Source organism: Mauremys mutica, chromosome 2 (assembly GCF_020497125.1).
Source record: "Mauremys mutica isolate MM-2020 ecotype Southern chromosome 2, ASM2049712v1, whole genome shotgun sequence".
NCBI classification, from domain to species: Eukaryota; Metazoa; Chordata; order Testudines; family Geoemydidae; genus Mauremys; species Mauremys mutica.
The window spans coordinates 190,252,710-190,279,096 of NC_059073.1; the positions used below are offsets into that span (position 1 = coordinate 190,252,710).

General features: G+C 42.4%; 1 protein-coding gene across 3 annotated transcripts in view; it reads left to right on the forward strand.

Annotated features, from left to right (window-relative positions):
- GRB10 (growth factor receptor bound protein 10) overlaps window positions 1–26,387 on the forward strand; it is a 205,544-nt gene that overhangs the window by 102,996 nt on the left and 76,161 nt on the right. For all 3 annotated transcript variants that reach the window (XM_045005961.1, XM_045005962.1, XR_006577008.1), the window contains one exon: window positions 23,658–23,874. In XM_045005961.1, coding sequence (XP_044861896.1) covers window positions 23,658–23,874 — 217 coding nt within the window. The remainder of the gene's footprint in view (window positions 1–23,657; window positions 23,875–26,387) is intronic.

The following is a 26,387-nucleotide window of genomic DNA, read 5'->3' on the forward strand; positions in this document are numbered from 1 at the left end:
CATATGTGGGCTGGCTAGCCCATCCACCCTTCCCCCGCTTGTGTTCCATAGACTGTAGCTATCTTTAGCACCGTAGTAGGATGAGACCTAGCACTAGTATCTCCTAGCTCGAAGCGTAGACACATGGTAGACACCAGCCGCGGCTTCAGGCACCAGCACTCCAAGCGCATGCCTGGGGCAGCAAGCCGTGGGGGGCACCCTGCCAGTCCCTGTGAGGGCAGCAGTCAGGCAGCCTTCAGCAGCTTGCCTGTGGGAGGTCCGCCGGTCCCGCGGATTCGGCGGCAATTCGGCGGCGGGTACGCTGAAGCTATGGGACCGGCGGACCTCCTGCAGGCGCACCGCCAAATCCGCAGGACCGGCGGACCTCCCGCAGGAAAGCAGCCGAAGGCTGCCTGACTGCCGTGCTTGGGGTGGCTGAAGCCGCCCCTGGTAGACACATCAGATATATTTAAGTAACTTCAGGGGTTTGAGAGCCTTTTTGGAGGTGCTATAATTAAATGTCAGAATGCTGCTGTGGGCAATTAAATTGTCTTGGGACTAAAATCACTTTTAGAGTTGGAAAATTGTTTCTCTGTGTCAGAGCTGGTGCTAGGTATAAGCAGCCTAAGCAATTGCTTAGGGCCCCGAACAACTCTAGGGGACTCCCTATTCTCTTTTTTTTTTTTAGTATGTGTTGTGTGGGTCAGGCTCCCCCTCCCCCCAAGATTCCGGCTTAGTGCCTGCTATGGGTTCGCACCACCTCTGCTCTGTGTAGACTTTTCACCTCTTATGGGAGGGGGTTATTCATTCAAGACCCTGCTGTCTGCCTCTTTAGCTCTGTTTCCCAACTCCAAATCCTGAGGTACCTGAAAAACTTCAATATGAAATATGAAAGGCAGTTGTGTTGGTGTAAGAAGGTGTATATTTATATTTTGTAACAATTCTTAATGGACTTCTCTGTCTTATTGCTTGCTATGCTGTTTGGCTTTTAATCCCTTTTCAGCTTTCTTAAACCTTATTTTAAAAGAGAAAATTACAGTGTCGCTGCATGGGGGAATATTTAAAATTGGCAAGAGAACCGTCATCTGATATTGCTAATTCTAGCATTAATCTAGTCTCTGGTTACTAATTGTACAAAGCCAAGCTCCTTGCTTTTTCACAAATGAACATCTTGGGAGAAATGCAGATACTCTGCCTATATAGCCGTTTTCCAACTTAAAGGATTACTGTCAATTTAGCTCAGACAGAAGTCTGATTTTTTTTTTTTAACTAGTAGTGGTATGTACTATGAAGAGGACGGTATCTTCTTAATCTGTTGATTTACTTCGATGAAACTGAAAATACCATCAAGTGCCAACTTTAACTGTACTTTCAAAAGAAAACTTGGTTGTAAGTGATAAAAATTGGCATGAAGAATCAAGGGTAGGTATCATGCCTGAAACTATTACTACTTCTACTTTTGCATTCTTTAAACTACCTAAATGACAGATTCTCAGTATCCTTTTAGGTCTCCTAATCCTCTTGTGAATTTTAGTAATTTGTATACCAGAACTTCATTTGTCTCCCAAATAAAATCACTGAACATCTTTAGATACAGAGATAAGTCACTCCCACCTCCTTTCAAACAAGGCTGTACTGATTTGTGTTCTGTCTCTGATCAGCTATACACCTTTGATCTCTCTGATGATGGCAGGTAGTTTCTAATAGCTGACATTATGCAGCCCTCTCATCTGCAAACAGCTTAGCTTGTCAAGTGTTCATTTAAAAAAAAATTTTTTTTTTAAACTGCTAAGGATGTTTTGTTATGGAAACGGAATATTCACAATGCTAGATAGTGCTGTGTATCCCACAGCCAAGCTCAGACTGTCACAGGTGGAAACAAATGATGTCCTTATCCGTTGACTTCTTCATGTGAGCACTTACAGGTAGACCTTTTATCTTTCTTGACCTTCAGGGTTACATTCTTGGTCTCTATCAAAATAGCCAGAAGGGTGGAGAACAGTCTGCACTGCCCTTGGTTTCTTTCCATTGTTTGTCATAAAGATAGGAATTAATTGTTAGGATACTTTTATCTTTTGCCCTCCATTGCCTCCAGGTAGAACAAAAAATAAAATTATTTCTACAACCAGCTCCTAAACAAAAACTTTCTGGATATAACTGAATGAGCTGTCAAGTATCAGAGGGGTAGCCGTGTTAGTCTGGATCTGTAAAAAGCAACAAAGAGTCCTGTGGCACCTTATAGACTAACAGATGTATTGAAGCATGAGCTTTCGTGGGTGAATACCCACTTCATCAGACAGGTGAACGAGATGTGTTTGTTGCTGCCTGGTTTAAAAAAAAAAAAAAAAAAAGGCGGCAGCAATTGAGAGGCCTATAACTGGAGTGTTAAGGAACAAAGCTGTGATATCCCATGCAGTGAATTTACAATTTTGTGTGATTATATGCTCCATTTCAAGTCATTGCAAGCCTCTTAGTGTTTCAGCATTTTAGGTTGACTGGCTGCTTAAATTGCTTGCATATCTAAATTACAGAAGTGATCATAAATCCTAAACAAATGTTGGTTTGGTGCTTAGTAACTGAATGGGTTTTAAAAATTGGCTGACACAATTACAGAAAATGTAGGTTAAGCTGTCTGGCAAAGTATAGAATTAGTTTAAGATCTTAATATTCTTTTCTACATAATAGCACATTTTTTTAGGAGTTTAATCTCTAGAAGACCAGAAGTGTCAAATTTAATCAGAGAATCATAGAACTGTAGGGCTGGAAGGGATCTTGAAAGGTCAACAGGTCCAGCCCCCTTGTGCTGAGGCATGACCAAGTATACCAGACATCTCCCTTCCCCCGACAGGTGTTTGTCCAACCGATTCTTTAAAACCTTCAAAGACAGCGATTCAGCAACAACCCTTGGAAGCCTATTCTAGTGGTTAGCTATCGTTCGAAAAAATTTCCCTGCTGCAGATTAAGCCCATTACTTCTTGTCTTGCCTCTAGTGGACAGTTGATCACTGTCCACTTTATAACGCCCTTAATACATTTCAAGACTGTTGTTAGGTTCCTTCTTCCCCCTGTCCTCTCCCCGCCCCTGTCGTCTTGTCCTGTTCTGAACAGGACAATACTTCCTTTTTTTAACCTTTCCTCATTGGTCAGATAAATCTTTTAACATTTTTGTTGCTCTTCTCTGGACTCTCTCTAATTTGCCCACACCTTGCCTAAAGTGTGATGCCCAGTTCTGGGCATCGTGCTCCAGCTGAGGTCTCACCGGTGCTGAGTAGAGAGGGACAATTATCTCCCATGTTTTACATATGACACTTCTGTTAATACACTCCAGAATATTAGCCTTTTTTTGCATCATGCATCATGTTGATTCGTATTCCATTTACTATAACCCCTAGATCCTTTTCAGCAGGATTACTGACTTGCCAGTTATTCCCCATTTTGCGGTTGTTTTGATTCCCCCCCCCCTTCCTAAAATGTAGTACTTTGCATTTGTCTCTACTGAAGTGAGATATACCTATCTCATAGGACTGGAAGGGACCTTGAAAGATCATAGAGGCCAGTCCCCTGCCTTCACAGCAGGACCAAATACTGTCTCTGAGACAGATTTTTGCCCTGGATCCCTAAATGGCCCGCTCAAGGATTGAACTCACAACCTTGGGTTTAGCTGTGGGGGAGGGATAGCTCAGTGGTTTGAGCATTGGCCTACTAAACCCAGGGTTGTGAGTTCAATCCTGAGGGGGCCATTTAGGGATCTGGGGCAAAAATCTGTCTGGGGATTGGCCCTGCTTTGAGCAGGGGTTTGGACTAGATGACCTCTTGAGGTCCCTTCTAGCCCTGATATTCTATGATTATAAGTGCCTCTGTTTAGTTTTAGACCAATTCTCCAATTTGTCAAGGTCCTTTTCAATTCAAATCCTGTCCTCCAAAGAACTAACAGCCCCTCCCAAGGAAAATTTTATAAGTATACTCTCCACTCATTATCCAGGACATTAATGAAAATATTGAATAGTTCTGGATGCAGAACAGACCCCGCAGAACCGCACTAGATACATTTCCCACCTATCCCCCATTTTGACAGCAAATCACTGATGATTACTCTTTGAGAATGGTCTTGCAAAACATCTGGTTGATAGGGAAGTTGCTAATTCAAACATTGTTAAAGCTCTGAATTTTTTCTTACAAATAGCTTTTTTAATCATCTAAAGAATCTAACTTCTTGTGCTAAATGACTGGGAAACCATTGCAGACTATGGAACTTCCTGAATTTGCAAGTAAGCAAACATAATTCCTTTTTTAAAAATGAAACAACCAACTGTCACAGTGGGTACTCATTGCTCAATTCTGATCAGTGGAGCCTAACATTTATTATATCATAGTATACTAATGTGCTGTGGGGGAATTAGGTAGCTGGATGTCACTGCAATATGCTACTGGTAAACTTCTGAGAAGTTGGGCCAGTATAAATATAGGTTTTGCATACTGGCAAAATTGCACATAACAATTTGGGTTTTTTCTTTTGTTTAAAAAAACCCAAAACCCTAGGACATTGCATACAGAGAGCTACATTTAAAAGAATGTTATGATTGCAAGTCAAGGACTCAAGTTAGGAAATGCTGGAATTAAAATTGGCACAGGCAGCATTAAATTCTGCCCCCTCTTGCATGTGACTCATAATACAGCGTTTGATTGCACAGTCGCACTCTAGCCACACGGACCAGTGCCTAATCCAAAGCACAAGATAGAAAGTGCTCATTGAACTAATTGTGTAGCAAATTAGGCTGTTGTCTGTAAGATTCCCCCTTCATTTGCTCTGGAAGGTGTCTAAGGCAGTTGAATGCCACCCAGGAGAACTGGGTTCTATCCCTGGCTCTGTGTAATTCTGAGCAAGTCATGTAAACAGAAATCTTTGAAGATGGTCACTAATTGCAGGATCCTCATTCTCTGAATGCCCACTTTGAAGGAGTCTGGTTTTCAGAAGGGCTGAGCACCCTAAGCTCCATCTGAGGTCAGAGGGAGCTGAGAATGCTCACTACCTCTGGCAATAAGGCATTATGGCCTAGAGGTAGAGGGATGAGCATGGGGCTAGAAATCCTGACTCTGCCAATGAATTGCTATATGGCCTTTGGCAAGTCACTTTGCCTCTCTGCCTCAATTTTTCCCATCAGCAAAATGGGATTACTACATACTTAATGGAGGTGTTGTGAAAGTAACTTAGTCAATATGTGTGCGGTGTTTTGAATGTTATATAGTGCTGTTTTACCCTTGGTGTCAAGCTGGGTGCCCAGTCACTCAGGCACCCAAAATTGATGGAGACTAATGCCTATTTCTGCCTTGATCTTCCTTTGCTATAATTCCTCTTTCATAAAATTCCTCCCTCCTTCACAGGGGTATTGCAAAGTGAATTAATTTAATGTGTGTAAGGCTCAGATACTGTCTGATTCATAAGTCCATATTCATTTGAGTTTGGATGGTGTGCATTTAATAGTGGATGGGGCAACTCTAATTTGTGAGTATAAAAAGATCAACCAGCTACCTCATTTCCTGAGCAACATCTAGCCTCTGCTGTGAATGAGGCAGGGGTCCTGTGGGAAAATTCTCACATAGTCACTTTGCTTAGAGATTGTATCATAACTAACTTAAGAGAGTTTTTTGGGGGAATAGTACTTGCTGAAAAAATTTACTTTTTGGAACACCCAAACTATTTGGGAATTTGTGTCAAATCTGGTGAATACTTTTGGCCAGAAAAAAAATGGTGGAAAAAAATGGGAAATGTCCATTTTTTTATCAACGTTTTCAAATCAATTTTTGTATCAATTTTTTTTTTCAGCCGGAAACTGAAAAATTCAGTTGATCTCTTAGCTTTAATCATAATACATAGATGTAAAGGGGACAGGATTTAGGCAACTTGAATCTTGGCTTTTCCTAACTTCTTGAGTGCTTGACTTTGTAACATGAACATTCTTTTAACATGGCTTTTTTCTATGCAGTATAACTTGGCTGTGGAAAAAGAGAATGCAGCTTTTTTCAGGCTGAATTTTCTTTTGTAAGAAGGCTAGGAGGTATGCAAGACTTGGCTCACAATAGGGCATCAGTGAGTTAAGCTGAGAGGAGGCTGAAATTTAATGTGTGTTACAAGGATCAAAGTCAGGCACAGAGAACAGCTGTGGAAGTTGACCTTGGAGTACATACTAAAAGAAATCTTTCTGGAGTGGGAATTTGGCTCACAGAAACAACTCCAGGCATAGGGCATGGTGTGAGAAGCCTTGGAGTTTCTTGTGGGTATTTTGCTGGAGGTCATGCTAGTTGCTTCTGTAACTCTGAATGAGATGTGATTTATTTTTGATGTTTTCTAGTAACTTTCCATTGCTCGTGCAGCCAACACATCCACCAATACAGTAAACACGTGCATGTAGTAATATCTCTCCCCTAGTGTGCACCTTTGTGCAATTCCACCAGAAAAACTATTTGTACGTCTTGCAGTAGTGCCTAGGGACTATACAACCGCCAAACAAAAAGTCAGTCCTTGCCCTGAAGAGCCTTGGGCCTTGCAGAATGTTGCTCTCCAGGGCAAACTTAGACTGTTATGGACTAAGTGAGGGGACCAGTTCCTGAATTTAAGGGGCCTTTGACAGAAAACATCCTGCTGGACTTCAGCTCCCTCTCTTATGCTGAAAGTGCTTGAACTGGATCCTCTCTGCTGACCATGGCTGTGGTAGTTTTATACTAAGGGGCTGGTTCCCGATTATGGAGTTCTCAGGTCACTTAAACCTTTATTGGATGTCACCAACAGCTTCAAACTCCCTCTAGAAACCAACAGCAACAATTAATTAAGAACTAGTCTCCACTACAAAGTTCTGGTAGTTTAGCTATACTGGCAAATCCTTCTGATGTAGGCGTAGCTCACACCAGCAAAATATGGCTTTTCTCAGTATAGCTTGTACTGTTTCGGTGAGCAAAATAAGCTGTACTAGCAAAAGGACTCTTCTACGCTAGGGCTTTTGCCAGCATAGAAATGTCACTGAAAATTACACCATTAACAGACATCGCAGTAAGTGTTTCAAACGTGTGGAGGCTTGTATATTATCTTCAAAAGCCAACCAGCTTCCAAAGAGACTAGTCTGAGACTTGCCTCATCTATACTTAAAATTTATACCGGCATAACTAAATTGTTACTGACTTCTTTTTGAACAAATAAAATGCTGTAGATCAAGCATCTTTTCTTTCCATCTGGCCAAGGTGAGAATCTATTTTCCTAGCTAGATTTTTCAGTTCCTAATATGATCACATCATGGACCTAGTTACTAAGGACTCCTGACTTCTAACACTGACTCAATACGTGGTTTTTGTCCAGTCATTTAAGTCTTCCCCTATTTTATTTTTACCTCATGAATGTTTGAGGCCTAAATGATGTAGTTACGTAGCTCATACCTTCAGAACACTTTTTTTGCAAATCAACCATAATTCACTTCAAGAGAACTTGATGAATTCTAGATGCTAGAAAAAAAAGACAAATAGTGACTACAGAACACACTCTACAGATCTCTGTAGAGCCATTAAGCATTGGAGTCAGGTTTCTAGTAGGATAACAGAAGAATCAAAAACTTGCTATTGAAACAAATTGGGACAACTGCAAAAAGAGATCACATCTAAATTACTACAATATGAAATTCTAAACAAAGAATAGAATTTGACAAAAAAATTAAACTCTGGCAATACAAGCTTTTTTTAAAAAAGACGTTTCAATAGGCCTCAAAATTCTTCTGTGTTCAGATTTTGCCTATTTCTAGGTCTAAACCATATATAAACAGTCTTGCATGGTTTGTGGTCAAACCGTGAGTCTTATGGTGAAGTTTAAGGACTGCACCAGAACCTGGTGAGTGGGTTGTGAAACTTCCTTTGTTCATAGATGTGTCTCAGTTTTTAGGTACCCAGCTTGATGCTCTTTCTAAGGGAGAGCATCCGATGAAGTGGGTATTCACCCACGAAAGCTCATGCTCCAAATACGTCTGTTAGTCTATAAGGTGCCACAGGACTCTTTGCTGCTTTTACAGATCGAGACTGACACGGCTACCCCTCTGATACTTTCTAAGGCATGACTTTCTGAAAGTGCTGAGTAGGGTTGCCAACTTTCTAGTCACACAGCTTTCTAGCCGCACAAAACCGAACAACCTGGCCCCACTCCTTCCCCAAGGCCCTGCCCCTTGCTCACTACATTTCTCCCTCCCTTGGTGGCTCACTCTCTCCCACCTTTGCTCACTTTCACTGGGCTGGGGCAGGGGGTTGGGGTGTGGGAGGGGTGAGGGCTCTAACTGGGGATGCAGGATCTGGGGTAGGGCTGGGGATAAGGGTTTCAGGATGTGGGAGGGGGCTCTGGGCTGGGGCAAGTAGTTGCAGTGCAAGGAGGGTGGGGGCTCTGGGCTGGGGGTGTGGGCTCTGGGCTGGAGATGAGGCATTTGGGGTGCAGGAGGGTGCTCTGGGTTTGTGGGAGGGCTCAGGGCTGGGGCAGGGGGTTGGGACCTCAAAGTTGGGGAGTAGACTTACCTCCAGCAGCTCCCGGTCAGTGGCGGGGCTAAGGTAGGCTGCTTGCCTGCCCCGGCAGCAGCCAGCAGGTCTGGGTCCTAGGCAGTGGGGCCAGGAGACTCCACATGCTGCTCTTGGCTGCAGGCACCCCTCCTCCCCCCAGCTCCCATTGGCCAGTGGAGGGCAGCGCACGGAGCCCCGTGGCCTCCTGCCTAGGAGAAGGACCTACTGGCCGCATCCGGGGTGCAGCACGGTGCAGTCAGGACAGGTAGGGACTAGCCTGCCTTAGTGCTGCAGCACCGCCGATCGTACTTTTAACGGCCTGGTCGGTGGTGCTGACCGGAGCCGCCAGGATCCCTTTTCGACCGGGTGTTCCAATCGAAAACCGGACACCTGGTCACCCTACTGCTGAACCACCTAGTCTCTGGAAATTGGGCCCCTTTAAAATGTCTCACTTGGGCACCTGCAAATCACTTTTCACTTCTGAAAGAATTGGTATCTGGCTAGTGCTGCCTTGTATCTGGATCAATACAAGTTTGGAAATATAACTTTAAGTATAAAAAAAATTGACTCAGATTTAAGACTTCTCATTGCAATCTTTTAAACTATTTTTTGGTAGAATTTGCTCTTGCATGCCTATGGAGTGGTGGGCTACGATTTTGCCTGGGGAAGTGTTAGAGCTACAGAAATAAGTTTTACAAGGCTATCTTATACCTCTCCAGGCTATGTAAAATATAAATGTGAGTGTAGATGCTGTTTTTGAAAAGTAAGCAGTGCCACCTGCTGGAGGTAGCTTAATCTGGGAACAAGTTCCACATTTCAGAGCTCCTCATAGCCTATAATATATGGGGGGTTATAACAAATTACTACTCTTGTGGCCTTTTTTCCTTTATTGAAATGGCTTATTTTTTTTGTTTAAGGTTCTACATGTCGGTTGGATAGGGATGTGCTTAATTGGAACCTGACCGAAGTTTGAATAAGATTTCATTGGTGGGGTAGAGAGTTATAATGCCATGCATGCTGTATTCCTTTCATCTAACACTGCAGTGCTATCAAAGCAATAATCTATTTGGGAAGACTGTAAGAGTATTATTAATGTGTTCTGCTTATTGCTCACAGCTCTCTTGAGATATTTATTGTTTGTGGGAAGGGTAAAGTTGTTCCTTTGTCCCTCACCTTTTACATACTATCGTATTGAGCATAGTAAGTAGACTGTAAGTATTATACTGGTGTGAAGAAGAAAACATCCATACTTTATTATTCACTGTATTTATTAGGGTAGTACCTAAGGACCAACCAAGAATGGGGCCTCATTGTTAGGCACTCTCTGTACACAGAGCTCCAGACAATTCCTGCCCTGAAGAGCTCACTATCTTAAATAGACAAGATAGCAGATAGGGGAATGAGTATAACACACAAGAAGTGTGAACAATGCGATAACCGTGAATAGCTCCATTTTTATTTTATTTTGGTGGCTTTAATTAGAAGGGACTATGCTGGAAAGAGAAGGGAAGTTGAGTTGGGGACATGGCAGGGCAGAAGAAGGTAAGAAAGGCAGATGTGGAATGAAGCTGAGGCTGACTGTCCCAAATAGCCAGTTAGCAGAAGTAGTCCGGTCATAACCATAGAAAGGGCTCTGATGTTCAAAGGTCCAAGCTTTGGCTGCTTATGCAGCCCCTCCTACCAGCTGGAGCGTCTGGCTGGTTCTTCCTGTAGTTTTTCCTCAAGGCCAGGGCTGGTGCAGGAGGTGACACCACCTGTCTCCTAGTTTCCTTCTGGTAGGGAGCAGGACCCAGACAGGGCCACTCCCTCCACCCCTACACAGTTTTGGGTCTGATGGGTGCTGGGGGGTGGAGGGAGTGGCCCTGTCTGGGCCCCATTTTACCCCCTCACCCCCAGTGCATCAGTCCCTACTTTGGCTGCTTCCTTACACACTATGCCTATGCCCTTAATGTTCTGATCTAGGCAGACGGAAGTATAAAGACTGTAGCTGTTTCAGAGTATGTATAGCTCATGAGAAAGAGCTGAAATTAATGGTGTGGTGCTGCTGGCAATTTTTAGGAGTATGGAAATCAAGGGAAGGTAGGAGTCTTGTTATCTCAGCCATTGGGCAACTAGAAAAAACTAGATTGGACAACTTCCATTTTTGACTTCTACCATTATCTGATGGGTCTGAAATGGGGTAAATGTAGGCAGGATTTTTTGGACACAGACCCAGCAGTCGATGTGGAGACCTTGATGAGATGGAGAGAAACTGTGGACAGATTTTTCAACAGTGGAGCATTCTAAATTACTACTGAGGCCAACCAGAATTGAGGGTGCGCTACACCTCTGAAAATGAAGCCATAAATGCCTGATGGGAAGGATTGGAATTATATATAAAAAGTACTGGGAAACCCACTTGGAGTGTGGCTAGGAGTAAGCATACATGTAGGGGGCAGGTGACATTGTTTTGGTGGATCTAATCCTAATTTGAGTCGTAATTATAGCAGTGTGCTTCTAGCATATATTTAAAAAGATACTGTAGGAACATGTATTTGGAAAAGAAATCTGGTTCAGTAAGACAATAGAAAAATGAACATTTTTCTAATACTTATTCGCTATAGATAAATTAAACTAGTATGTATACCTTTCAGTGGAGATGTGAATGATAAATAGAGCCCTGCAAATCTGCGGCTATCCGCATCCACAAAGGCAGAAGCAGACATCTACCGACCATTTTTTGCAGATCGGATGCGGATACAAATTTTGTATCTGCGCAAGGCTCTAATGATAAGGTGTATTTATTTCCTGGGTGTCATTGTCTGCCTTCAGTGGGTTTTTGTTTGTTACTAATTTAACATCAATCGGAGAGTAAATTCACATGTAGTTGTAACACAAAATGTACCATATAGGAAAAACAAAGGATCAACAAGGAAGCTTTCTGATGATTCTCCTCTATATGTTTGATTTTGATAAAACTATTGTACACCTGGCTCCAAGCTCTGCTAAAGTCCTTTAAAAGGTCAATTAACAAGAGAAGCCCTGTGCTCACGTTATAACTATAGTATGTGGATGTACTGCAGAGTTTTTATAAATAAACCAGTTGAATTGTCTAAATTGTCAATATTCATTATCTTAAACCCTCTAGTTTTTTACATCTGCATGATAGAATATGGATGCATTCAACAGTTGATCCATGTAGCCATTTGGAGTGTGATTTCAGCAATATGTTCTGCAATCTGTGAATACATGTGTCAGCTCTGAGTTCCCTTGCGACATGGCAATAAAGGAACACATTTTATTACAGCAGCAGACCTTTTTAAATGTTTCTCTCACACCTTGTTAACACATAAGGGCAACACACTATCCGATCCCAACCTGCTTCATGTATGAAAGTAGCCTGTTTTGGATAAGGATACATTTCCTTCTTCCTGGCTTATACAGTTACCAGATCTGAAGGGGCTAAATGTAGGGTTTTGTGTTTTTTTGGCGGGGGGATGAATTTTTAATATAGTGTTAAAACACTGGATTATAAGAGACCAAACTACATAACCTTCCCATAACTTTCCTTCTGAGCCGAAATGATAAATTTGTGTTAAAATATTTATTCAACTCATTAAAGTAAACAAAAACCTTCCAAGAAGTATAACTGCAAAATTAAAAGACAACATTGTCTTTTTTGTGCGTCTCCATTCGTATTGCTAATAATCCCTCAATTCTGTTGACTAAACTGACATTTGAAATATGTTCAGGTGAGCTCTGTTCCTCTTGTATCCTTTAAACTACACACGTCACAGCAAAGATAAGTCATGTACAGTGTAAACACTGGTTTTACTGGAGTAATTTAAAGGGCAGAGTTAATGATTAACTTCCAGCAGATGTATTTAACTTTTGGAGCTTGAGCGAAATATATTAAACTTTCAGAGCTATAGACTAAAATTACTCAAATGAGACTTCAAAATCTCATGATCTAAAGCAGTGAAATTAGACGGAGGATAACTCAGGTGTCAAATAACTGTGTATGCTGAATTTAACAATTGACTACTGTGAATACTGGCTATTAGGATTCATAGCTGCTGTTTCATAAAGGAAAAAAATATTCCATTTGTTTCCCCGTAAGTTAATGTAACTAGTTTGCTATTTTAAAACATTATTTAAATAACCTCTGATTTAGGTGTGAAATGAAAGTGGTCTGACACTTAATTGCATCCAACTGAGCTGTAGCTTGAACATTTAACTGAGAGTACATAGTCTGTCCTGACCAATTATACAGTAGTATTCTTGCCTTGTCGTCCTGGAGATTCTCTGGTTCAGTAGCTAATTTGATATTTTAGGCCTTGGCTTTAGCTGAGCAGAGGGCCATGTCATGAGGTTATGTACTCAGTTTCCTGGAGCTGGGATAAAGCTTGTGCTTTCTTGGCAGGACAAGCCATGAAATAGTATTTGTTTTCGTTTGCAAAGATTGTTTGCTTATTCTACTTGGCATTATTGCAGTTAATCAGGAAAGGGGAGTGCAAATTTTGTAAAGGAATGTGGGCTGAATGTCAGGCGGCAGAGCTCCATTGAGCCTAAATTACCCTGGAGTCCTGTGTGTGTTCAGTTTGTGGCCTCTTAATCTTTTTACTTTATAACTCAGAGAACGTTATTGATTTAAATTAAACTGTAACATCACAATGAAATAGTAAGTATAAAGTTAATGTGTAGGGACCAAGGAATATTGGAGTTAATATATTTTGCACTTATCTTTTGTTTCCATAGTTTTAAGGGAAAGGTAATAGGATATTTTAAATCAGTTCATTGTCTCTTCAGTGTAAATGCATAATCTCAAGGTGCATTCAACCAAAACCAACCTTTGCTCTGTCAGAATATAGTTCATACTGTATCCCAGAAATCCTCTTAAAGCCATTCACCCATAAAATATGACTTTCCAACTTGGGTTGCAATCTGCCAATCTACTATATGGCCTACCAACAGTACTTCAAATCAGCTGCCCATTGCGGACCAATGCCTTGCCTTTCCCTCAGTGTTTAGACCAGCAGCTTGTCACCCTTATCTACATTTGCACTAGAGAAGAGAGCACAGTGAATGGCATTTCTGTTGTATGTACACAGTCTAGGCACAATGCTGATTCCCTATCCACCATTTCACGGAGGTGAGAGAGCCTAGTTTATCCCAACCCTTGAAGGAGTTGCAGCCTTTCTACAATCATGGGCATTGCAATTTAGGTACTAGCCTCTTCTCCTGCCCTGTTTACTAGAGACAGGCAGCATATTCAGCTTTACCAGTTGGTTTACATATAGGTGTGTCACACCTGAGCACCCACTTCATCAAACCAGTTGCTTATGAAGAGAAGGGGGTTGAGGGCAGGTTTTGTGCTTCCTGCCCATTCTTCATTAGTTTCCCGGGTCCTAAACAAGGTTTTTAAACTTTTAACTCACCTTCATTTTAATGTTTAATTCTAAGTAGCCATCTTAACCTATCGTTCATGTGTTTTTCTGTTTTTAGAAAGTACAGTGGTAATGATGACTTCATAGTGGCCTATTTAAAAACTCAGACTTTGCCTTGGATGACCTTGCATCAGTGTTCCCTATACAGTATCACCCTAAGGAAAAAATTTGAATCTTAATAATTGCTGACCCAAGGGGCTATACAATCAAAGGTTGATAAAGCAAATGTGTGTAATGTTTAATACGGAACAAGATTTGACCATTCCCATCGTATGTGGCCCATTACATAAACTTGTTTCAGTAATGTCTGAATGCTGTGGTGGTTAAAATACAGTGTACAGTGAGGATGTAAGGAATAGGTGTTGCATGTGTCTTTTCAACTGTCTTGTCACAAGCGCTGTAATTAGATTCACTGGTGCTATATGTGTCTGAAAAATACAGGAAGAACCCAAACCTGATCATCCTAATGTCCTTGAGCTTCCCCTTCTTCCCAGAGAGATACCTCCAAACAGGAAGTCAGATCTTAATTTACTTATTTCACCCTATCTCTTTATAACTGGAGTGGAATTGATAGGCTTATTAATCCAGACTTGGGAACTTCAGGATATTTTTGTCTTTGGATCTAAGTGTCTGTTCTTATTGGAAGTATTTAAAGATTTAGTTAAATTCATGCTCTAGAGCAGGCTGGCACAACATACCGCGCGGCCCGCGGAGCCTCATTGTGCGGCCCGCGAGGGGATTCTAAATCCCCCGCACACGGCACTCTGCGGGCAGCCCAGAGCCCTTTGAATCCCGGCCGCGGCCAGGAAGCAAAGAGCTCTGGGCTGCTGGCAACCGTGGGAGCCCAGAGCCCTTTAAATCCCAGCCGCGGCCGGGAATCAAAAGGCTCTGGGTTGCCCGCAGAGATTCCCAGCCGCGGCTGGGATTTAAAGGACTCAGGGCTCCCCGCCGCTGCGGGCATCCCAGAGCCGTTTGAATCCCGGCATGCGGCCGCTGTTTGCCCCCTCCCCAGACCTCTGCCCCAACTGCCCCCCAGGACCCTCACCCCTTATCTAACACCGCTGGTCCTTATCCCCTGATACCCCTCTCCTGGGACTCCTGCCCCTAACTGTCCCCCAGGACCCCACCCCCTATCTAAATGCTGCTTCTCCTTGTCCCCCGATTGCTCCCTCCCAAGACCCCTGCTCCAACTGCCCTTTGGGACCCCAGCTCCTATCTAAGCCTCCCTTCTCCTTGTCCCCAACTGCCCTCTCCTGAGACCCCCCCAACTTTCCCCCAGGACCCCACCCCCTACCTGTCCCCTGATAAACCCCTGGGACTCCCATGCCTATCCAACTGCTGCCTGTCCCCTGACTGCCCCCCTGAACCTCTGCCCCATCCAACCACCCCTGCTCCCTGTCCCTTGACTGCCCCCTGGAACTCCCTACCCCTTCTCCAACCCTCAGCCCCCTTACTGTGCCACTCAGACCAGCGTGTCTGGCTCCATGCAGCTCCAGACACATTGCTGCCATGCTCCCCCGCGGAGCCCCTCCTCCCCCCCAGCACCTCCTCCCCCCAGCACCTGCCTTCCAAATTTGAACACCTCAAAATTCAGGAGTGCTCAAGCTCAGTTTGGGCAGCTGTTACTTCATTTCTCCCAGATCAAATATATTGATCCACTGTAACTTGCTGTAGAAAAAGCAGGATAAAATTGAGCAAGAAATGCTTATTAGCACTGGAATTGCTATTTTCAACAGCCATTGCCTTTTTGTTTGTTTAAGGAAGACAGTGATATTGCATTGGCAAATTCCCCATAGAAAGAAAGAGTGGAACAAAAGAATAATAAAGGCACCTCAACTTTTCCTCATTTATGGAGGACAGTCTTATAATATACATCCAGATATTCTCCAATCCCACAAGCTGAAAATTGTTCCACTTTACTGCAGCTCTGTAAGCATATGGGAACCAATCCTGTCTGTGTTTTGTGCACATCCAAAATTCCTGCTGCATGACCTGCCCTGGGAGTGTTACCAGTGACCCAGGGCTGGGGAGGCAGGAGGTGTGTGTGGGGGGGGGGGGGGCCCAGGGCTGGGGCAGCAGCAGGGTGGGGGGAGGGCACTGGTGGGGAGGAAAGGGGGAAGCCCAGCGCTGGGATGGCAGGGGGGTGTGGGTCAGTGGGGGGAGAGCCCAGGATTGGGGCAGCAGGGGGGTACGGGGGGATCCCAGGGCTGGGACGGGGGGCAGCCAAATTTTTTTTTGCTTGGGGCAGCAAAAAACCTAGAGCCGACCCTGATGGGTTCCCCCAACCACCGGAGCCCCGGGCCCTTTAATTTGACCCTGAGGGCTCCCAGCCACCTCTTCAGCTGGGAGCCCCTGGTTGATTTAAAATAAAGTATCACCTCCCCACCCCCAACCTTCCTTTTTGGCCCACAGCTGTTTTGGTGGGGCGGCGCTGGGGAAGGAGGGTTTGTTTCTGCAGGGCTGGACGGCCCTGGGGTGGGGTGTTTCTGCGGGGCCGGGATGTTTCGGCCCTCAGCTGTTTTCTTTGGAGGAATGTGGCCCTCGCCGCTTTACGAGTTGTGCAGGCCTGCTCCAGAGTAAAGTGCTATATTTGATTACTACATCTTGTGGCTCAGAGCTGAGGTTGTCCTAGGGGTATCCAGTGTGAACTTTCACCTGTTTAGTCTAAAGTAAAGGCATTAATTAAATAAACATTGTACCACTTCTGTCTACTTTGAGGTATAGAGAAGGGCCAAGAGGTCTCGCTTTAAAATAGATAGAACCTGAGCAGGTTTTCCACCGTAGAAATAGCTGGGATGTACAGTCAGCACCTCCCTGTCTTATCTGGAGGATCCATGGAGGAGCAGCTCTTGAATGTTTACTGTGAGCACAGTGGCACCCTAATTGGAAGGCAGATTATTATGATGGCTTTGGTGGAGCTTCATTCTCTAAAGCAGTGGTGCCCAACCTCTTACACAGGAGGGCCACATAAATCTAAGCACAACCTTGTGTGGGCCAAACAGATTCTACATATTTTAATAAAATTTAAAGTCCCCTCGATTGATTTATATTTTAAGTTCAGCTTGTTTCATATGTATTTAGTTAGGTTGTTTCTATGCATAGTATTGTCTATTTACACACTTGTGTAAACTAAAATGATGTGACATGGTGACATAATTAATTAGCTGCTAGTATATTGTGTTGAAGAGGCTGCGGGCCTCATGAAATGCTCTGGTGGGCTGTAGGTTGGGCACCCCTGCTCTAAAGTGTTCTGTAGTCATTGTAAGTAAATAAACATTAACAGAAATTGTAAAACATCCTTGGTTTTAAACAGTAAGTCTAAAATCCTTCTGCTCTGAGCCTGCTCAAGTTTTCATTATCTTGTCATATCTCCAGTCTTCCAGGAAAGGCACCACAAGAGTCCATCTGTGAATTTCTAATCTTTACAGAAAAAAGCAACCAACCATTCCCCACTTTTCTTTTTTTTTCCCCCAACAAACTTTTAAAATTAGTTGTATACATCACGAACACTCCAAATCAGGTACAGAAGCGGTGTGTGTGTGTGTGTGTGTTCCCCCGTCTTTTGCAAGCCACATTTAATTGATCCTTTCTGTGCTCTTGAACACTTTGGGTTTTATTAACTGTAACATTCTTGGTATGTAGCCTTTTTTTTTTTTTTAATGGTTGTTACCTAGCAGCAATAACTTTGTTTAATTTAGTTTGTCTATGTATTTTACTTAAAGAAATAAGGTGTATATTAAGAACGACTCAAGTCCAGCCATAAAGTTTTAAGTACATAGGTGTTTATATACTGAATTCTTTTCAGCACATAAAGTTTAATGTGCAAAAATTTTATGCTAAAGACTTCCCACCCTCCTGCTGAGCTTACAGAAATTGGAATAGGTGCATGTGCGACTTCAAAGCTCCCCAAAGACTATGGCAGGTGTCAAAAGTTCCACATAGACGTCTTTATATGTTGAATTCCAGTGCATTCAGAACTTTGGTGCTCAAGGATCACAGGTTTCCTAAAATGAATCTGATGCTCCTCTCCAGAAATGAGTCTTGGGTTTCTGATCTGCCTTTCTTACCCCTGGACAACAGTCCCGTATGGCATTTTGTAAGCTGTACATGGACACGCATGGAGCTTTGAAGTACATCAGCCCCAGTTAGGGTTAGACGTTTCAGACAGAACATACTCTCTTTAAAACCCTGGCAGATTACCTCTGCATTCCTTTCATGTCAGCTTAATTCCCCAGGCAGTTGCATAGAACTTGCAGAGTCCTTACATAATACTTTCACTGACTAACAGGCACAGAGTTCTAAAGGCATACAGCACAACCTTCCTGGTTTTTTTTACAAGATGACTCAATCCTCATTTGGACTAACTGGTGTACATGAAGGAGGCCTTTAAAAATTCTCCTGTTGTCCTATATTTTGCTAGACATTACGTGAACGCTTATTCTCCTTGCATCATCGAGCAGGGTTTGGCTCATGCTGTACTGAAACTTAGTATCAGTTAATGGTCAGGACTTATAAGAAAGATCGCCATCTATCTGGACAGCAGCTACCCTGATAAATGGCTTTGTTTTATGGCAGTATATGGGAGTAAGTGTTTGATACTATCTTCTATTCATGCAATATCAGTTGCAAGTGGTGACTGAGGAGCAATATATGGTCCTTAATCTTCTGTGCTTACCCTAGTAGAGGTCAAAACAGAGTTTGTGTGAAACGAACTAAGAAAGAAGGTTGAAAAATGAAATGTACACGTGGGGAAATGAGAATAAAATTACTGTGCCTTAATTCACTTTAAGTAGCCAGTACAGATTAAGTTTTTAAAAAAGTATTTTCAAACAAAGGCATTATGGGACTGTTCTTGCAGTCTGAAATGTGCTCAGTCCATGTGTATAAAGATGTTTGAGTTTACAGGGCTGCCAGTTTGGGAAAAAATAAAACTCTACCCCCATCTCTACACTACACTAAAGTCTGGATTCTTTCCCCAGGTAACATTAGGAGTAATAAAAGTTCTGCAGGGTAATAGGCCCACTGACAGCTGTGCAAAACCCATTGTCTTCAGTTGGATTTGCACAAGTGGAGCTGATTGGAACTTGGTAAAAGATTCTTTTGTGTTACAGGAGAGGGAATTGTTCACTCCTCAAGCTGAGGTGCCTCTGCAGGACTAACATCAATACTAAAAAAGCAAGAGAAACTTGTTAAAGGGGACAGAGAGGACTCTATTCCATATGTATCCAGACCTGTATAGGGGACTACACATAATAATTACTTAAACAAAAAACCTTTAGATGTAGATTAAGGTATTCCAGGCCTGATGATAACCTCCTTCCTTGTAACAATATGTACAGAAACACTAGGTGGTGCTGTGATGAAGCTGTTTTATTTCTGTGGAAAAAGACAGAAATATCTAACTCAGCAGCTGTTCACTGTAGAACATGCAATGATGATCTCTTGTACTCCTTGCCCCCAGCCCGAGTGAACCCTTGCATTTTGTCTTGTAGCTGAAAGCATGCACTTCAGTTTACCAAAAATATTGCTATTGATGTACGGTAGAGCCTTGTTCATGCCCTTAAGCAATATACGGTAAAGACTCATATTCAAGAGTAGTTCAGAACTGCAAAAAATCTTTATGGTGTGTATTAAGACTCAGCAATCTTAGCATTTCATGTTTTTTAACACATTTAAAAGGGAAAGGTTGATTCTTCTTTGAGTGATGCTCCATATATGAATTCCAAACGTGGGTACACATGTGCTCCATGTGCCAGAGCGAAAATCTTGAAAAAGCAGATATCTTAGCCCCAACATAACTTGAATTCAGGAAAAGACATAAAACCCAGACATCCATCTTCATACTCCTGGACCTTGCTGCAGAATTTGCCACAGTCAGCCACAAAATGATGTTGTCCATCTGAAGGAGGTATACAAGGGAATTTATTAAAATGGCTTGAGTCCTCCCTGGAAAGATGGGTCCAAAAGGCAGTGATTGGAGATTGCTCCTCTGCAATCAAAGACCTCGCTTGCAGAGTCCTATGAGGATCAATTCTCTCTGGTCATCTTAAACACTTACATGCAGACATTAAGTGGACCAGAGAAACATCAGTGGTTCAGATTTACACGACACACAACTCTCTTGTTATCCTTCACCGAATACAACATACTAGTGTTGCAACCTCTCCTCCAGGTTTTCCCAGGTTCATTCCTTGTTTTGTAAGGATGCTCAGTACCTGCTGCCAGCTGTCTAGTTTTATGACAGAATCATATCAGGTGTACCTCAGAGGTGGCAACCCTACAATATAGTTAACAAACTACCCCAGTGCTTGGTCAAGATCAGTTCATGGATGAAGAGAAGTTGGCTGCTCCTAAACCTAAGCTTAATTGAAGCCTAAACCTAGAGCAAGATCAGCATTGTTGATTGGTGGAGGAAAACACTTTGAGGGATTGCACTGTGGATGCAAATTCCCTTTTGAATTGCACATCCCCAAATGGTCAAGGCTATCCAGAGTGCTTTTGGACTCCTTGATTAAGCTAGGCTCTTGTTACAAGTCATGTATTCTATTATGTGGTTGGCTAGGAGTTGTGTTTTGTCCTGGCAGATGATAACCTAACCTGCGTTATCTCCTGGCTGGACTGTAGCTATGCAGTCAGCTATCTGAGCATCAAACAATCAACCCTTAAGAAATTTCAGCTATCAGAAAATGCAGCATGAATTATCATGAGCACATCAAATCTGCTCTCTGCTCAGGCCTGGTCTTCCACACTTAAAACTTATACCAGTCTAGCTGTGTCAGACAGAAATATGAAAAAAACCCACAACCCTTAGCTACGTAGCTATGCTGACAAAAAAACCAGTGTAGATGCAGCTATGCTGGCAGAAAAATGCTCCTGTCCACAGAGTTTGTTGTTTAGGGAAGTGGTGTTCCTACATCAGAGGGGTGGGTGAAACACCTTCTGTTGGTGTATCTACATTTAGAGGCTTATGCCAGCACAGCTATGCTGGCACAGGGTGTGATAACTCAGTATGTTGACTCTCAATAGAATATTGCATGAAGTTCAAGATATCAGTTCTTATCTTCAAAGTGCTTAATGACCAGGGTCCAGGAACTGGTAAAAACTGTGGAGCAGATTCCGACAGTATCTAAGAACTGCCTCAAACATCAATGCAAGTGCAAGGTGTTCTTCACTAATATAAACATATAGCACCTCAAACACTTTTTCTTAAAGCAGCGACGATGGGGCCAAATGAAGTCATTCCACCACTTTCTGTCTTGTACCAGCTTCACAGCTTTGTTCATCTTTAAACCTTTTTGTTCTATCATTCTTCACCATGTCTATCCAATGCATCCTCAGTCTTTTTTCACTCTGCACAGTGAATTTAAATGTTGAGCTGATATCCTTCTAACACTAACAAATTCAACTCCGTTTCAAGTGTACTTGATATGACTGTTTTTAATGAAGTGCACTATTGTATGCACATCAAAGTTCATATTGCCTCAGCCTATTTGCTTAATCAGGAGTATCCTATTGATCAACTACAGGTGAATCTTAATATTCCCCCTGTTTTGCTAATCTGAAAGTTTAATGATCTTTTTACACAGTAGTCCCTTTGTCAAGATTAATAAAATTAGAGCCCTGTGGGACTCTAAGCCACATCAGTTTCCACTAAACACACACTTTCCTCTCTGTTCTGCTTTATGCTTGCTAACCAGTTGTTATGCATCTTAATTCACCTAACACATACCTAGTATCTCAGTTTTGGTATCCCTTTTCTGCAACACCTGACAGCTATCTGGCTCTAACCCGTATAATGCTGGTGATGCCCCACTGCCTGGGGCTCCTCCCATGCGGTGACATTAAAGTTCAGTGGTTAAGTTCAGGAGCCTTGTAACTCTGCCTCAATTCCTTGTTGCCGTGATGAGACAGAAAAGCTGGAATGTGACCCTATTTCAGATAGGTGCTTGTCAGGTAAGAGGAGAATCTGAGGGAGGGAGTGAAACTTAAGATACACTTGGAAAGTGTAGATAAGTTTAGATATAACTAAATTTATCTTCTTACATAAAGATGTTTAAACTGGCAAAAAAGTAGAGGAAGCGGTCTAGTCCGGTGAAGATGTGCTTTCGCAATTGGTAATCAGCCATAAGGTACAAAGGCCCAGGAACAAACAAAACCATCCAAAAATGGAACAAATGCACTTGCTGCTTCTGTAGTGGCTCTACTTAATCTAGAAATATCCCGGGTAGCACTTTCAATTAAACTAAAGTGACTTGGGCTCTGTTGAAAGTCCCATTGACTTCAAATGGAACATAGGCTCTAAGTCACTACTTTTGTTTTTGAAAATGTTACTCAGTATTTAATATACCTCTGGATAGTTCTAGGGTGTTTCGTTTTGAGCAGGTTCTTGGCTTGTCATATACATCATGGATTGTGGGTGGCAGCGTCCAAAACTAATTCATCGGACATTATAATGAGCCCTGAACACTGCTACCGTTTAATTACATATATAGTTGAACAGAAATTCAGCAATGCTATTCCAGGTGCAGTCATCAAACCAACACATAATGAGGACTTCAACAGCAGCTGTCTCCACTACTGCATTAAAACTGATTATTGAAGTATCACAGGCAGAACACCCACTGACAGTGGCTTGACGGAAACTTATAGATGTTTATCTAGAAAATGAGGGGGTGGGGGAGCAAGATCAGAAGCTGTTTGGGGTAGGGAACATGTTTTAACTGGGCAGTGCTATGTAACTGTAGAGGTAACTTGTTGCTAGGGAATATCTATTATAATAAGTGTTCTAGGAATGAGGATTTAGAGGGTATTAAGTTTAAAAGACTCTCAGGGTTTATTCTCTCGCAAAGTACCCATAGTTAAACTAGCCAACAAAGAATGAATGAGCAAAGATTGCAGATTTACTGTAGGTTGCATGGCTACTCAAAGTTCGAGGACTGGGGGAGATTGGGGATAATATGATAGGGATTTTAAAAAAGTGTTTTATTTCCCCTCTCCCGTCCACTCCCTTCATTGGTCGGAACTGCAGTCTAAAAATTTGAAGAGATGGAGGGCTATTGGCAGATAGCCAATGATTAATTTTGATACACCATCACAGTGACTTTCCAACTTGCCCAACTCGGGATCTCTTTTCCCCCATTAAGTCTCCTCTGTAGAAGGTTAATCTGTCTAGGTTCTTGCATCTTACAGTTTAACATTTGTTATACTGTCTGATGCTCTGAACACTCCAAAATTCTTAAGTTCAGAGAGAGAATTTGAAAAGCCATTGAGTTTAAAATGTGTATGTCAGTCCTTACTGTAAGTGAGGTGATGCTTCCAATACAAGGCATACTGTTCTAGAAATCAAAGTTAATCTTATTGGAAAAGACCTGATAAGATAAGAATTCACTGCTTTTAGTAACTGACATTGACACACCGAATGAGGGACTGCTACTATCTCCACAGTGCAGGGTAAAATAGACTCGCTACCAGCAGTAAATACAGCAGTCTTCATATTTCTGAATAGTCAAATGGTTGTCAAAAGTGTGTTCTGCCTTTTTTTTTTTTTTAATTGTGATCTTACTCTGAAAAAGCTTTCGATAACAAAAACCTGGACAGTGAAGAGAGCTCATAATATGAAAATATGTGCTCTCTTATTAGTAAAGCTCTGTAAATTGTCATTATCCTTCTAAATTTCTATAGTAGTTCTAGCCTTCAAATGTGTAATGCCATCTTTATTTTGTTTGTTGTACAGATGATGATGTGGACCTAGAAGCTTTGGTAAATGACATGAACTCCTCATTTGAAAGTTTGTACTCAGTGTGCGGTATGCAGTCAGAAACCACTCCCCTTCTTCAAAATGGCCAGCTTAATCGCAGCCAACTGCCAACCTCAGGAACAAGTTCTCTGCAGTCCATGTCTCCAAGGCAGAAGGTGCAGCGGTCTCAGCCAGTGCGCATTATGGCAGTCAGGTAAGAAAAGGGGACAAGATAGAGGGACTCTTATGTTTGTTTGTCTTGGGCTAACTGAAAGAACCAGGTCATCTCATGATTTATATCTGACAGCCGCTTAGTGATACTAAGTGGTGATGCACTTGATTTTTTTTTTTTTTTTAAGAGAAAGATGGCTTACCAACTAAGACAGAAAATACAATCTTGTATATTGTCTGTATTACTTGGAGGCCATGTCTTTAGTATGAGCTTGCTCAAGTGACCTACCATGTTTGGATTTAGTTAATATCCTTCATCCAAATGTGCTGTCATGCACAGTATCTACTCAGAATATCTTGTTAGTTTAATAGAAACACTTTACCTTCTGTAGTGGCCATTAGATACTTGACTACAGGTGCATTTGCCTGTATGAGGCCCAAACTGAAACATCAGGTTTGTGATACAAATTTATAAAACCTTATATTAATAGAGTAAGTCTAATGCCACCTCTAGTGACCCCATTAAAACGGGGTAGTGACCCACTTTGAGGTCTCAACCCAGAGTTTGAGACCACTACAATAAAGCATCTTCAACTCCAGATATAGCAGCATTATGCTAGTGAATAAGAAGCCGAAAGTGGAAGTATCTTTAAATCAGTTTGCTGTTCCCAGCATAGAACTTGCTGCTTGCAAGCTTGAAGTGAAAGATTAAACAGATGCTTTTTTTATAGTAGTTGAAGGTTTTTATGTGTAACAAAAGGTTCTTAATCTTGTTTGTTTGTTTGTTTTTCAAAAAAACCCTGCTGTTAGTTTAACTGGACAGGCTGATTTGCTTTCATCCAGTCCGCAAATATATTTGGGGTTTTCCCTCCAGTTAACAAATAGCCTTTCCAAATAAAGTGAGAAACACAAATTCATTCATTAATCCTCCTGCTTGTGGAGCACATAGTGCACACTTTGGATCACCTGTTTCCAAGAAGCCTGACCTGCCTGCTCTATATTAAAGTTGAGCAGGTGAGGTTAATAACTTGGAAGACGTAAGAGACTGATTGGTCCTGTGTCGGACAACCTTGTTTGTAATGTGATGAAATCACCATATGCCTTCAATACATCACTGCTATTTCATGTCAAAAGCATCCAGCTGGCGCATTTGTGTTTCTGTGGTGGCCCAGGTTTCGGAGTCGTACCAAAGCCACTGCTGCTTGTTGTATACACATCTTAGTCTGAGTTGATATGTGGTGTTGATGCCACAGAGGCTTCCAAAAGGTGGGCACAACACTCGTAGCCTTGCTGATTTGATGTGTCATGTCAGGAAGACAACCTCCCTTCTTGGTGACAATGGAACCAAGATATTCAAATAAGTTGACAAATTCAACGTCTTGTCCATCGATTATGGTGGATGGGGTAGAGGTCCCTCGGCCACATTAATCAGTTTGGTGGTCTTCCAGTTGTCTTGCAGACCAAGCTTATGTGTTATTTCCTTAAATATTTTCAGCACATGGATGAAATTAGTTCATGAGGATGTGAACATAGCCATGTTATCAGCATATTCCAGGCCTCTTATGCAGTATCACACCCAGTCTGCACCTAGTGACCACTTCCATCATTTGTTTAATAATGATGTTGAGCAGCTCAGGGCAGCCACTCACTCTTGCCGGACACCGCTGTTGTACTCAAACTGATTGGACGTTCTAGTACCTAAGAGAACATAGCTCTCACAGCAGTGCATTTCTACAAGAAGGTTGAGGAGCTTGCTGGGCACACCAGCAGCTTGCAGGCAAAGCTAAAGGGATCAACAATCAACAGAGTCAAAGGCAGCTTTCACATCAATAAAGGCTATATGCGCCTCATCCTTCCTGCATTGAAACTCTTGGGCTTTTTGAATAATTTGTCTAAGGGTAAGAATCTGCTCCATGGTTGATCCAGTTGGGCATAAACCTGACTTGCTGTAGGTAGCATAGATTCCTTATGGTGGGTTTAACATTCTCAGGAAGAACCAGCATGAACAATTTGCTTGAAATGGAAAGCAAAATGATGCTACAGTGATTGGAACACACCAGAGTATGGCCTTTCCTTTTCCAAAATGGAAGAATTAATCCCGTGAATCCAGATTTTGTTGATAATGTGGGTCAGCCACTCCAAGACCAAATCTCCATTGTGGTTGATCAACATATGACAAACACTGGCAGCACAACCATTCTTGAGCTTACAGGCTGCACTTGGAACCTGCTTCACTGTGACATCACACGGAGGGTGGTCACTGGACTCTTTGCATCCCTCTGGAACTGCAAATCTGCTGCTCTGAAGAAGCAATTAAGAAGCTCCTTAAAGTTTTCTTTCTATCTACTCATTCTGCCTCGGTGCTGAGCATGTTACTATGTCGATCCTTGATGAGCAAGGATTTGTTCCATGGACCAGCTTTTAAGTTATGCAGTTCTTTATAGACTGTGCTGTAGTTGTGTGTGGCCAATACAGCTTCCATCAATAGAGCCTTATTTGCCCAAAACATCTCACAGTCCTGCTTTAAAGCTGTTACGCACAAGGCATTGAGGCGTA